Source organism: Agelaius phoeniceus, chromosome 7 (genome assembly GCF_051311805.1).
Source record: "Agelaius phoeniceus isolate bAgePho1 chromosome 7, bAgePho1.hap1, whole genome shotgun sequence".
In the NCBI taxonomy this organism is placed as follows: domain Eukaryota; kingdom Metazoa; phylum Chordata; class Aves; order Passeriformes; family Icteridae; genus Agelaius; species Agelaius phoeniceus.
In genome coordinates this window covers 42,066,360-42,078,257 of record NC_135271.1, presented here as the reverse complement: position 1 = coordinate 42,078,257, position 11,898 = coordinate 42,066,360, and the positions used below count along the sequence as shown (strand labels likewise).

The 11,898-nt window shown below is 57.9% G+C and overlaps 1 protein-coding gene across 1 annotated transcript; it reads right to left on the bottom strand.

Annotated features, from left to right (window-relative positions):
* Positions 1 to 1,042: 1,042 nt before the first annotated feature.
* Positions 1,043 to 5,499, bottom strand: EN1 (engrailed homeobox 1). The gene is made up of 2 exons (XM_054636838.2): positions 4,522 to 5,499; positions 1,043 to 1,911 (listed from the first exon to the last, which is right to left on the bottom strand). The coding sequence occupies exons 1-2, from the start codon at positions 5,195 to 5,197 to the stop codon at positions 1,595 to 1,597; spliced, it is 993 nt and encodes a 330-aa protein (XP_054492813.1). The 5' UTR covers positions 5,198 to 5,499; the 3' UTR covers positions 1,043 to 1,594.
* Positions 5,500 to 11,898: the final 6,399 nt, after the last annotated feature.

The following is an 11,898-nucleotide window of genomic DNA, read 5'->3' as shown; positions in this document are numbered from 1 at the left end:
GGCTCCAGCTCTGCTCGCTTGTCCTCTTCGCCCTGCCGGCCGCGGGCCTAGGGCAGGGATAGAGAGGAGCAGAAAGAGGAGAAGGAAAGCCGACAGACGGCCTCGTGGAGGGGGACGGGCAGCTCTCCACCCGCCCCGGTGCCCGGTTCCATCAGGGTCAGGGCGGAGGGGAATCCCGTCGCCTGCCCTCGGCTCGGCTCGGCCCCACGCAAGGCCCGCCTGGGCTCGGGCCCGGCGGTCCTCGACGGCTCGAGGACAAGGCCGTGGGCACGGCCCGGTCCCGGCCCGTCCGTGTCCTCCGGCCGGCGGCCAAGAGAGCCGAGCCGGGACTGGGCACGGCCGGCTTTTAACCGGGGCGGGTGGGAAAGCGGAGCGGGGCCGCAGCCCCCTGGAGCTCTGCCGTGCCGCCGGCCCTCCGCCACCCCGCGCGTCCCACGGCAAACGCGAGCCCGAGCCCTGCAAGGGGGAGCGGAGGGCAGGCACCGGCACCGGGAGCGCTCCCGGAGCGGTGGCGCAGCGCCCGGCGCCGAGTGGCGATCGCTCCGGCCCGAGCCTCGGGAGAGGTCCTCGCTGCAAACAGCGTGGGAGCAGATCCTCTCGGAGAGAGGCAAGGAGCTGTCAGATAAATATCCTTCCAACACATCCCGGAGCCCTAAGTATCCAGACAATTTCAGGCAAATTTTCAGCGGGAACTTGTATCACCATTATGATGAGGTGGTTTTAATTTGGTTAAAAAGGGAGATGCGGGAGATGAAGCACGACCGCAATTGCCAAAGTGAATTAATTATTTTTAAAGGGTAGAAAAATTAAAAATAATTTTTAAAATATCGAAGGTTTAAGGGTTTTGAACAAGGGATGAGTAGTTCAAAAATTGCTGCATCTATCGAAAGCAAAACCTAAATATGCCACCAAAATGGCACTATGTACACAGCGTATGGTGTATGTATATATACATTTATTTATTATATTTTTATGTATATATATATATATATATATATGCAAACATCCATACACTAAAATAAAGAATTACAGCCAGCCTGGATCCTGAACACAGTCTACACTTTATTTCAGACTACAGATTTCTGAACATAATAAAATCTTTGGCTTGTAGCGGCGGGTTCAGTCTCGCAGTCTGTGGATCAGAATTTTTTTTCCTCGGGAAAAAAAAGAGAGAGAGACAGAAATTCACACACACACACAAAAAAATAAAATAAGATTAAACGACAGATGAGAAAAGTCCGACCTTTACTGTAAAACAGGAGCAACGGACATGGGGGGGGGAAAGAAAAAAAAGGAAAGCAAACAAAACGAACAAACGAACAAAAGAAAGGAGAAACAGAGAGAAGGGAAGAGAGAAACTGTCCAGCAAATAGAGATCGCTACACATATTTCTTACCTGAAATTAAATATATACAAGGTCATATGCTGTTTGGCTATATAGAGATAATTTTTCTTAAGTGTTCATATTTTTTTTTTTCTTAATCGGAGTCCTTATACTATGGATAGACAATAGATCTGCTTTTAAATCGCACCTGTCCGCCTCCCGGCCGGCGGGCCGGCGCCGCGGCGCAGGGCTGGGCTGGGGCCGCCCGCCTCACTCGCTCTCCTCTTTGTCCTGCACCGTGGTGGTGGAGTGGTTGTAGAGTCCCTGGGCCATGAGGTGCAGCGCCAGCCCGTTCTTAATGCCCGTCGCCTTCTTGATTTTGGCCCGTTTGTTCTGGAACCAGATCTTGATCTGGGACTCGTTGAGGCTGAGCTCCTGGGCCAGGCTCTGCCGCCGCTGCTCCGTGATGTACCGGTTCGCCTGGAACTCCGCCTTCAGCCGCTGCAGCTGCTCGGCCGTGAACGCCGTCCGCGGCCGCTTGTCCTCCTTCTCCGTCTTCTTCTTCTTCAGTTTCCTGGTGCGGGGGCCTGCGGGCAGGGCACACACACGCCGCTGGGCAGGGCCGCGCCGCCGACCGACAGACCGACCGACCGCCGCCCCCGCCCCGCCGGCCGAGGAAAAATGGCCGACGGGTGAATTTGTGCTGGTTCCGTGTGTTCCCCCCCAGCCCCCCAACCCCGACACCGCCGCCCCGGCACGGCGGAGGGAAGGATGGGGAAGGAAGGGGGAGGCCGGGGCCGAGCGCGCCCGCGCATCACCCGCTGCCCCGGCCCCGCCGAGCCGGCCCCGCGGGCGAGGGGAGCGGAGCCCCGCTCGCCCCCCGTCCCGGCACACGTCGGGGCACCGCTCCGCCCGCCCTGCAGGGCCGGGCCGCTCTCCTGCACGGCCCGGGACCGGGGCCTGCCGGCCGGGCAGCGACTCCGCCGGGCAGCGCGGGGACCGAAGGTTCCCGCTGCCAGGCACCGGGGAGCCGCCGCCAGCAGCAGCCTGGCAGAAGGCTGCCCTGGTCTCCTTTCGGGGGACAACGACCCTCTCCGCAAAGCCAGCCCAGTCCTGAGGGGCCCTTCTCCGCCTCCACTCCGGAGCCCCGCCGACACCGCCCGGGTCGCCTGGGCTCTCCGGCGGCCGATCCCTGCCGGGGACCTACGGCCCCGCTTGCAGCTCCCTCTGCGAAGGCCAGCCAAAAGCAGAGCCAAATCCAGGCCGCAAAGGGGCCAGCCTAAGCGCAACACAGCAACACAGCTCGCCGGGGAAGCCACCGGGTCCCGGGGCGCATCCTGAGGGCAGCGCCTGGACAAGGAGGGGTACTCCCGGTCCTCTGCCCGCCGGCCTGGCCCGGCCACGGGGAAGAGGAGCGGGGAGGGAACCGTGAAGAATGGGATCTACGAAAATTCCCCGACAGCTGCCGGGCTCGGCGGGCGGTCCCAGGCCCGCAGCCCCCCGCCAGCAGCAGCCGGAGCCGAAGCCGGCGAGGCCTCCCTGCCGCCGAGTAGGCCGAAAGCTCCTCTCCCGGCGCAGCTTTTCCCCGGAACGGGGGGATTCCCCCCGGCTCGGCAGCGGCTGTCGGTGGGGAGAGGGACGAGGCCCGGTGGGGAGAGGGACGGGGCCCAGCGGGATTCTCCCGAGCTGGACCGGAGGGGGGTGGAGGGCGCGGGGAGTGAATTGCTGAGTCCCGGCACCTTGCAGCGGGGTGCCGGCGCCTCCGACCGCCGCAGCCCGCTCGTCCCCGGAGCCGAGAGAAGCAATCGGGGCCGGCGGGCAGCTACGAGCACAACAAAGAGAGCGGCCGAGCCCAGCCAGCCTCCCCTCGCCCTTCTCCCCTCCGGGTCGCAGCGACCAGGGAGCGTCGGGGAGGAGGACATGCAGCAATGATCCTTTGCCCGAAGAAAGGGGAGGAAAGGAAATGAAGGCGCAAGTGCAGAACGCCGGGCGCTCGGTGGCCCTGGGAATCGGCAACACAACACCCGCGGCCGGGCCGGCCGGGAGCGAGGCCGTGCCGTCTGACAGCTCTATCACCCCATCAATCAGCCCAGTCAATCAAAGAGGCTTTTCTGAGTTTGAAGTCGCTGGACGTGTCAATAACGGGGGATGGAAACGGCTCGGCCGCGCTGACGGCCGGCTCGGAGCACCAGGCCGGGCAGTGCGGAGCGGGGCCGGGGCGAGGCAGCTCCGCCTTCCCCGCGCTCTGGAGCGGCCCCGGGCCGGCACAGGGGAGCCCAACCCCGGCCCCGCGCCGCGCTGGCCGATCCCTGGCTGCTGGCTGGAGGTGTCATGGGGGAACCCCATCTCCTCATCCTCGGCTTCTTAAAAAAAAAAACAAACATGGCAATGAAAACCAAAAACTAACGGTGATAAATAAAGGGGTGCCTGAGGGCACCTGGGGAATGTAAAGTAGAAGGGGCGGCAAAACAGGGCCGGGAGGGCCGAGGCGGCGGCTCCCACGGGGACGACCTCGGGCAGAGGCTTATCCCCACCCCGGAGCTGGGCCCCGACCGCAGCACGGAGCACCGGCTCCGGCGGCGATGCGCGGCCTAAGGGCCTGCCTGGCTCGCTGCAGAGGCCCGGCTAAACAGCCCCTCCGCCACCTTCGATAAAGCCCTTTTTCCTTCGCCTCCAAGAAAACACTACCTCCTCCCCCCGCACCGCCAGCAGCCCCTCAACATGTGCCTCGGGTCTTCGCCCCCTCGCTCCTCCAGCAGCAGCGAGGAAAAAAAAATAAAATAAAGTAAGGGGAGAAGAAGCCTCAGAAGAAGGGAGCGGCCGACCCCGCTGCCTTTTTCTCGCAACGCTCTCACCCCGCGCGGCCGCGCCGCGGAACACCCGGGGCTGCGGCAGGCGGGGCGGGCGGGGGCGCGGGAAGGGGTCGCTCCCGCCGGCTCTCCGCATCGAACCGCTGCCGAATCGGGGCCCGGCGTCACATTCAAATTTGGGAGACTCGGAGGAGGAAGGAGGGGTGGTGGCGGTGGGGGGGGACGCGTTTCCTCTCGCCCCGGGTGACCCAGGCCGCCCTCCCCCCCACGCGAGGTCCTCAACAAGCCGGGAGCCAAAGCCAAGGGGGAAGAGGGAAAGGGGGGGGGGGGGGGGGGGGGCGACCTTGTCACGATTTAACAGCTCCCAGATGCGCCGCGGTTCCTTACCCGAGGACGGTCTGTCTGAATACCTAGTGCAGTAGACCCAGGCAGGCCACACCAGCGGCTGTTGCGAGTCAGGCTTTATAACAGGTCCTCCATTATTAGAGCCCATGAGGAGGATGGCGGGGCTGCCGTGCTCCCCGTACTTCGCCGGGTGAGTCTCGCCCCCGTCGGCGGGGGCCTTGGCCGCCCCCGACGCCGCCGCCGCCGCTGCTGCCGCGGCGGGACCGGCTTTGGCGGCGGCGGCGGGCGGCGGCGGCGGCGCGGAGCCGTCGGGACGGCAGTTCGAGTCCGGGCACAGGAGGGCGGGCGGGTTGGGCGGCCGGGCCAGCAGCGGGTTGACGTTTTCTCTACCTGAGCTCTGCCCCCGATCTCCGTCCCGCTCCCGGCTGCCTCCTCCTCCGCCACCGGCCGGCGCGGGCGGCTCCTTCTTGCAGCCGAAGTCCGGCCTCAGGATGTTGTCGATGAAAAAGTTGGTGGTGCGGTGGGGCGGCGGCGGCGGGGGCGGCGGCGGTGGCGGCGGGTGGCGGCGGCGGGGCAGGGGCAGGGGGCAGGGCGCGGCGGGGGAGGCGGGCGCGGGGCTGGGGGACACGGGCACGCTCTCGCCATCGCTGCCGCTGCCGCTGCTCGCCGGGCCGGGCGCCGCGTCTCGGTGGCCGTGCCCCTCCGGCGGCTCTTCCATGCTCAGTCCCCGCCACGGAGATCGCTGCCTCTTTTCCCCCCCACCCACCCACTTTACGCCCACCCCACTTTGACGGTGGGTGGCGGGGTGGAAAAGGGGGAGGAAAAATTTAGAAAAAAAAAAAAAAGAAAAAGAAAAAAAAAAGAAAAATATTAAAATCCACTTGTTGGGCTGGAGCTGAGATTTTTTTTCCTCTCCCTCTCACGGATGGATCCAAAACCTGGGAGATACTGGAGGGCTTCTCTCCCCCTTCTCCCGATCAGCTTATATTTCCACCACCAAAAGAAAAAAAAAAAAAAAAAAAAAAAGACCACACAAAAAAAAAAAAAAAACCAAAAAGGTGTGCGGCTGCACCACGGCCCCCCCAAAAAACCCGCCCCCCGAAAACCCGTCACGATCTGCCCATCTCCCTGCTGCCGCCGCCGCGGCGGCTCCGCGCTGCCCCGCTGTCACGCTCCGCTCTGCCCACGCCGCGGGCTGCCGGAGCCCGTCCCCGCCAGCCCGGTGCTGCGCCGCCCGCGCCCGCTTAGGGTTCCTTTTTTAATTCTTTTTTTTTTTTCCCTTCTCCTTTTTTTTTTTTTTTAAGGAAAAAAAAAAAAAAAAAAGCCAAATCTCTGACAGCGCCGGTCCGTGCACCAAACTCTCCCTAAAAAATCCCTCAGCCACACTTTTTTCACTCGCACCGGAAGCACGTGAGGTGGCCCCGCACGTGGGGGCGGCCAATGGCGCGGCGCCGCCGCCGCTGACACCCCGCGCCGCGCCCAATGGGCGCCCGCCGGGCCGCCGCCATAAATACCGCGTGGGGACCGGACGGGGCGGACGGCACCGGGCCGGACGGGGCGGACGGCACCGGGCGGGACGGGGCGGGCGGCGGCGGCAGCGCCGCGACGGGGCGGGGGCAGCGCGCCGCGCCCACGCGCGGGAACCGGGACCCCCCCCTCCTCCCCGGCCCCCTGCGAGCCCCGTAAACAACAACTTCCAGCCACGCCGTGTGCTCCACGGGTGGCGGGGATTCGGTATCGGCCACTTTGCTGTTGTCCCAGCGATAATAAACACCCCTCTTCCAAATCTGTGCGCTTTTCCCCTCTGTTATTTTGTTGGTTTCTATTTTTTTTTTTTTTTGTTTTATTTTGGTTTGGGTTTTTTTGCTTTTTATTCTCTCGCGGCGGCGCTGGGCAGCGCGGGGAGATGGCGAGCCGGGTGGAGGCTCCCTGGAATCGAACCTTTTTTGGTTTGGAGGAATAAAAATTACAGTAATAATAATAACAACAATAAATAGCAATAAAGGCAGGAGGCACTGCCGGGACGAGCTGGTCTTACGGCCGAAGCCTCTCTCTGGTTTCTTCCTTTACTGGGTTTGGGTTTTTTTTTTTCGGAATACGAAGCAGATCAGCTCCGGCTCACAGCTGAACTCGTATAATGTTTCTTCGTCTGCTTTTTGATGTTTGCTTGTTTGGTTTCGGTTTGTTGCTTTTTTTTTCACTCGCACCGGAGTGAAAAATAAAGTGTTCGGTTTTGTTTTGGTTTTTTCTGCCCGACAGGGAGCGAGCACTTCGGGACGTGTGTTGAGGAAAATTTAAGGATCTTAAGGGATGGGAAGAAAAAGCCTCTTTTTCAGGATTGATGCAACTGTCTAAAAATGAATTTAGAGAAAATAAATAAAATTACCGTGGTCCCAGTTCTGGTTTTGCTGGACTGCTGGGGCCGCAGCCAAGCGCACTGAGAGCGGCTCTGCCGTAGCCGGTGTCTCCTGCCCGGCCCCAGGCGCTCCCGGCCGCGGGAGCCGAGTGGCCGCGGTAAGGGCAGTGTTGGTGCTCACACGGAGGAGCAGTGCAGATGGGGGTCCCATGACACCCCGCATTTTACACAGCGGAGGAGCTCCGGCGGAGCAGCGGCGCTTCCCGGCCGGCCGCAGGCACCTGCTCCGGCCGGAGCCGCTCTCCTGCCCGCGGCCGAGTCCCGGAGCAGCGGGAAGGGCAATTCCGGGCGTTTTCCCATTCTGACGTAACCGAACCCTCCCGTTCACCCCCTCCCCAAAGCGGCGGCCGGGTGGCGGTGGGTCCGAGGGGCTCCGCGCCTCTCCGCGCCTCTCCGCGCCTCTCCGCGGGGCCGGGCCGCGTCACGTGCCGCCGCCTATGGATCCTATATGTGCCCGGGCTCAAAACACACCTATAGCTCTGTGTCTGTGCGTGTCCGCACCTCGGCGGACCGAGCAGCGGTGCCGGCAGCAGAGAGGCTCCTCCGCCTCGCCCCGCCGTGCTGCCCCGGCCGGGCGCTCTTCCCTCCCCGGGAGCAGCCCCGGGGAAGCGGCCCGGCCCGTGGCTCCGCTTCCAGGAGGCGACCGGCACCGGGAATCGAAGGAGACATCTCTGGGTGTCCGTCAGCTGCTCCCCGGCTGCCCGGGAGGCGTGTGTGTGCCCGCACCTCCGAGGCACGTTCGGTTATTTTCTGTACCGGAGAAACATTACCGAATTGTTACCTCCAGCCACACAATAATCCCCTAAAATAATAGCTGGCAGAACACAATCAGCCCTGGAATCAAGAGCTTCATCCGCAATTAAATGAATGTTAAACCCCCCCTGCATTCACAATATCATATCATTTACTCGCACCGAAATTGGGTTTATTTATATTTAAGTTAGCAAAATTGAAATCTTTATCCCAAAAGCGAGCGTGGGTACTTAATTAAATTCTAATTAGGACACTATCAATATCCCATTTAGCCACGTAGCCTTTGTGAGCCGCGGTCCCTTTCAGAGCTGTAAATGGGGGCTCGCTGCCTTATCTCTCCTGCAAGAGACGCCTTGAGAAGGGCTGCAAAAGATAATTTATAGGTTTTAATTACTCTTCATTCCGCCTGATCAGCTTGGCGTTCATCACAGGACGGCGAATAAAACCTGGTCAAAAGCACTGTCACTATTCCCTGGCAAGACGCTTAATCAAAGTAAGCAGGGCCATATTACACGCTGCGAGCTTCTTCACGTAATTTCCCAGCTGCTGATAAAGCTAGTTGAATAATGCTGCAGTCCTTCGGAGACACCATTTACAGAAATGACTTTATTGACGGCTTAACGTCGGTAATTCATTTTACCTTTCATGTATTGGGAGCCCGGATTTGTTACAGTAATAGGATGATAAATGTCCTGGCGGCCCTATAGCTTTTATTATTGAATACAATACACACACCCATCCTTAAATGTTCCAAAATTGGGTAACAAAAGGGAGAGAGAGAGAAATCGAAGCCTTTAACTATTTAATTTGCCTTCCTGACCACGCCCGGGGAGGAAGTGTGTCTATGTGCATGTGTGTGTGTGTGTGTACATGTGTGTGTAGGGAGGGGGATTATTTCATCTGGAGTCCTCCCTTCTTCTAGAAACTGTTCTGGATAGTAAAGGCTTCTCTATAAATTGAATAGGTTTGTGTACGGAGGGGGTGGGGGATCGGCTGGATGAATGAGGAGGGGTTAAAGGAAAAGACGATGTATATTTCCAGGCTGGATATTTTTTCCATCGCGAACCTTCCTATCTAAATAGATAAATATTACTCCCCGGCTCGCAGGTAGTTACAGTAATCGGGGTAATATGTCTACACACGGTGGCTTAAGGACGGCAGCTTTAAAAAATCCCTTTTTAGGAAAAAGTTCCCTCTGTAACTTGTGGGTGCCGCTGGGTTTCGGGGCGCCCGTCGGGGGCCCGGTCCCGCGGAGCCCCGTTCACGCTGCCGTCGCGGGGGGGCCGCTCCCGCGTAGCCGTCGGCTCGTCCAGAGGGGCCGGGGCACCGAGGGCTCCCCGGACGTGCTGCGGGCCGGGGCCGTGCTCTGCTGCCCCTCGGAAGTGCCGCGGTGCCGTCTGAGTCCTGGCAGGTTGGTGTCCCCAGCGGCTCTCGGCGCTGGGCTGGGTTCAGCCGTCCCGGCTTGGGGCGGGAGGCGAGGATCCGCTCCGGGAGGCGGAGGGCAGCCGGGAGTGGCGGAGCCGGGAGCGGGGCCGGGACGCCCGGTGCCCACCGTCGGGCTGTGCGGAGGCGGCCGCGCTGCTCTGCTCACGATGCCAGCCCGCGGCGCCCGCAGCCTCTTCGGAAACCGGGCGGAATAATTTCACCGATTTCGTTGTATTTGCTTTTATTTTGTTTGTTGGGTTGGTTTTTTTTTTTTCTTTTCTTCTCTTCTTCTCTTTTTCTTCTTTTTGAGGAAGGCCGCCAAAGGAAGGAAGTTTTAAAATTGAAAATAAAAATAAAGTTAAAATTAGATCAAAAATCCTTTGCATTTTTGTTTTCTCGGTGCCCTTATAGGAAGGAGGAAGTATAGAAACGTGGTTAATATACGCTGTGGTAATCCTATTTCTACGTCTAGATCAGATCTCATTGGGGCCTTTGCTGAAGGACATAAATGAGTTGTTCTAATACAATAGATTTCATCCTTCCTACAGGGACTGGCTGACCAGAGGTTTTGTTAAAAGTGAATACGAATAGATTTCTGCTACAAGTGCAGCATTATTATTATGAGCTGTAAGGTCAGACTATACATTCCGGGTCCCCAAAGCCTATAGACCCTGGGAAAGGCGCGGGATATACCACGTCATTGTACCTGACAGTCTCTTCAATAGACTAATTCAATTATCGCTTGGGGATTCAGTCTTCATTGAAAGCAATAATAGCGGTGTAATTCGTTGGTAAATAGGTATTGCAGGCAGCTCCGCTCGAAACTTTTTTCGGGGCACAGGTTTACGTCTCTGAGAGTCAAAATCTCTCCTTGTAGCAACGCAGGGGAGTGGGGAGAGAGGAAGGGATGTTTTTTGTGGGAAGGAGGGCCGGGCTGCGGGCAGAGCTCGGCGCGGCCGGCCCGAGCTGCAGCCCCGCACCCGGCCCGGGCGGGCAGCGCGGCCGCCCCGCTCCCCCGAGATGCTCCCGGGGAGCCGCGGATGCTGTGCCCTGGTGTCCTGGTGTAGAGTTATGAATCAATTACCATCCAGGACCACCCCCACCCCAGCAATGCAGCCCGGCTCTCGAGTCACGGGAAACTGTAGTAAAGATTTAATTTTATTTACTTCATTGTCTGTTCTCCCTTCCCAAGTGGGATGGAGGCGAAAACACCCAGCAGAAGTTTCTGAGGGGAGAAAACTATCTTTGTTATTCTTAGCGATATTATTGGTTTGTTTCTTTTCCTACAAGAAAACAAAAAAGGAAATAAAAAAGAAAATATCGAAACGACAAGACAAAAGAGAAAAGAAAAAGGGGAAATAAAGAAAAAATTATCAGGAAAAGGAAGAAATCAAACAAAAATACAGAAAAGGAAAAGAAAGGAAAAGACGAGAAAAGAAAAGAAAAGAAAAGAAAAGAAAAGAAAAGAAAAGAAAAGAAAAGAAAAGAAAAGAAAAGAAAAGAAAAGAAAAGAAAAGAAAAGAAAAGAAAAGAAAAGAAAAGAAAAGAAAAGAAAAGAGAGTCAAGAAACCTGAAAAGGTAGAAAAAATAAGAAAGTGCGTAAAAACGAGAAAAAGAGAAGGAAAGTGAAGAAAAGAAGCAAGAGAGGGAAAAAGGAAAGGAAACAAAAGGAAAAAAAGATAAAATAAGAGGGAAAAGAAAGAAAATAAGAGAAGAGAAAAGAGAGAAAAGGAGAAAAGACGAGGAAAGTAAAGAAAATAAAAAGGAAAAGGAAAGAAAAAGAAAAGAAAACAAAAGAAAAAGGAAAAGGAAAGAAAAAAGAAAAGAAAGAAAAGAAAAAAGAAAGAAAAGAGAAAAGAAAGAAAAGAGAAAAGAAAAGAAAAGAAAAGAAAAGAAAAGAAAAGAAAAGAAAAGAAAAGAAAAGAAAAGAAAAGAAAAGAAAAGAAAAGAAAAGAAAAGAAAAGAAAAGAAAAGAAAAGAAAAGAAAAGAAAAGAAAAGAAAAGAAAAGAAAAGAAAAGAAAAAGAAAAGAGCTCGGTGCTTTCCAGTGGCCTGGCTGCAAACCCCTTCCCATTTGCTTCCCAAGCCCCCTCCCGCCTCCCACCCACATCTGCAGCCCACCCTACCTCGCTGCGAGCTGCACAAGTCACCTGGATCGGCTGTCTCACAAGGTCCCAGCTCCCGGGGATGTTCCTCGCTGGCTGGCCGGGGCAGCACCCGCGGAGGGCAGCGGCATCCCCTGCCCGGCGAGCAGCTCCGGCGGCTGCCTCCGGCCCCGGCTGCTCCCTGACAATCTGGTTTAAGTTACTGTGGATGTTTCTGAGCGCTGCTTTACTCCACTTCGGGACAGATACCCCTGTCCCTTCGCTAAAGACGTTACCAAGAGGGGCTGAAAGTTCCGCGGAGGGTTTGGGGTCCGCAGCCGCCTCTGCTGTGCCGGGCCGGTCCCGGTCCCGGTCCCGCCGTGCTCTTAGTCACCGGCACGCCCGCTCGGGCTGCCTCGGACCCGTTTACATTTTAAAATATGTTTTCAATTTCCTCCAGCTCTTCCCACCTATGTCTCGCCCTGCTTCCCTCTCGGCTCCGGGAGCCGTGGAGCCCCGGGAAGAGACGGGAAAACTTTCGCCGCCCGACCCCGCGGGAGGCGGCGGGGCCGGGCCCGGGCCCGGGGCGGCTCCGCGGGGCTCTGCCGGGTCAGGGGGGGCTCCCTGCCCGATCAGGGTGCCGGGTCCCCGCGCTGGGAACGGCATCCCCGAGACTTTTCCCAGCTCTAGTGGGTGCAGGGCTGCCTCTTCGCGGGAGTAAAGCTTTTCCCTTCACGGAATT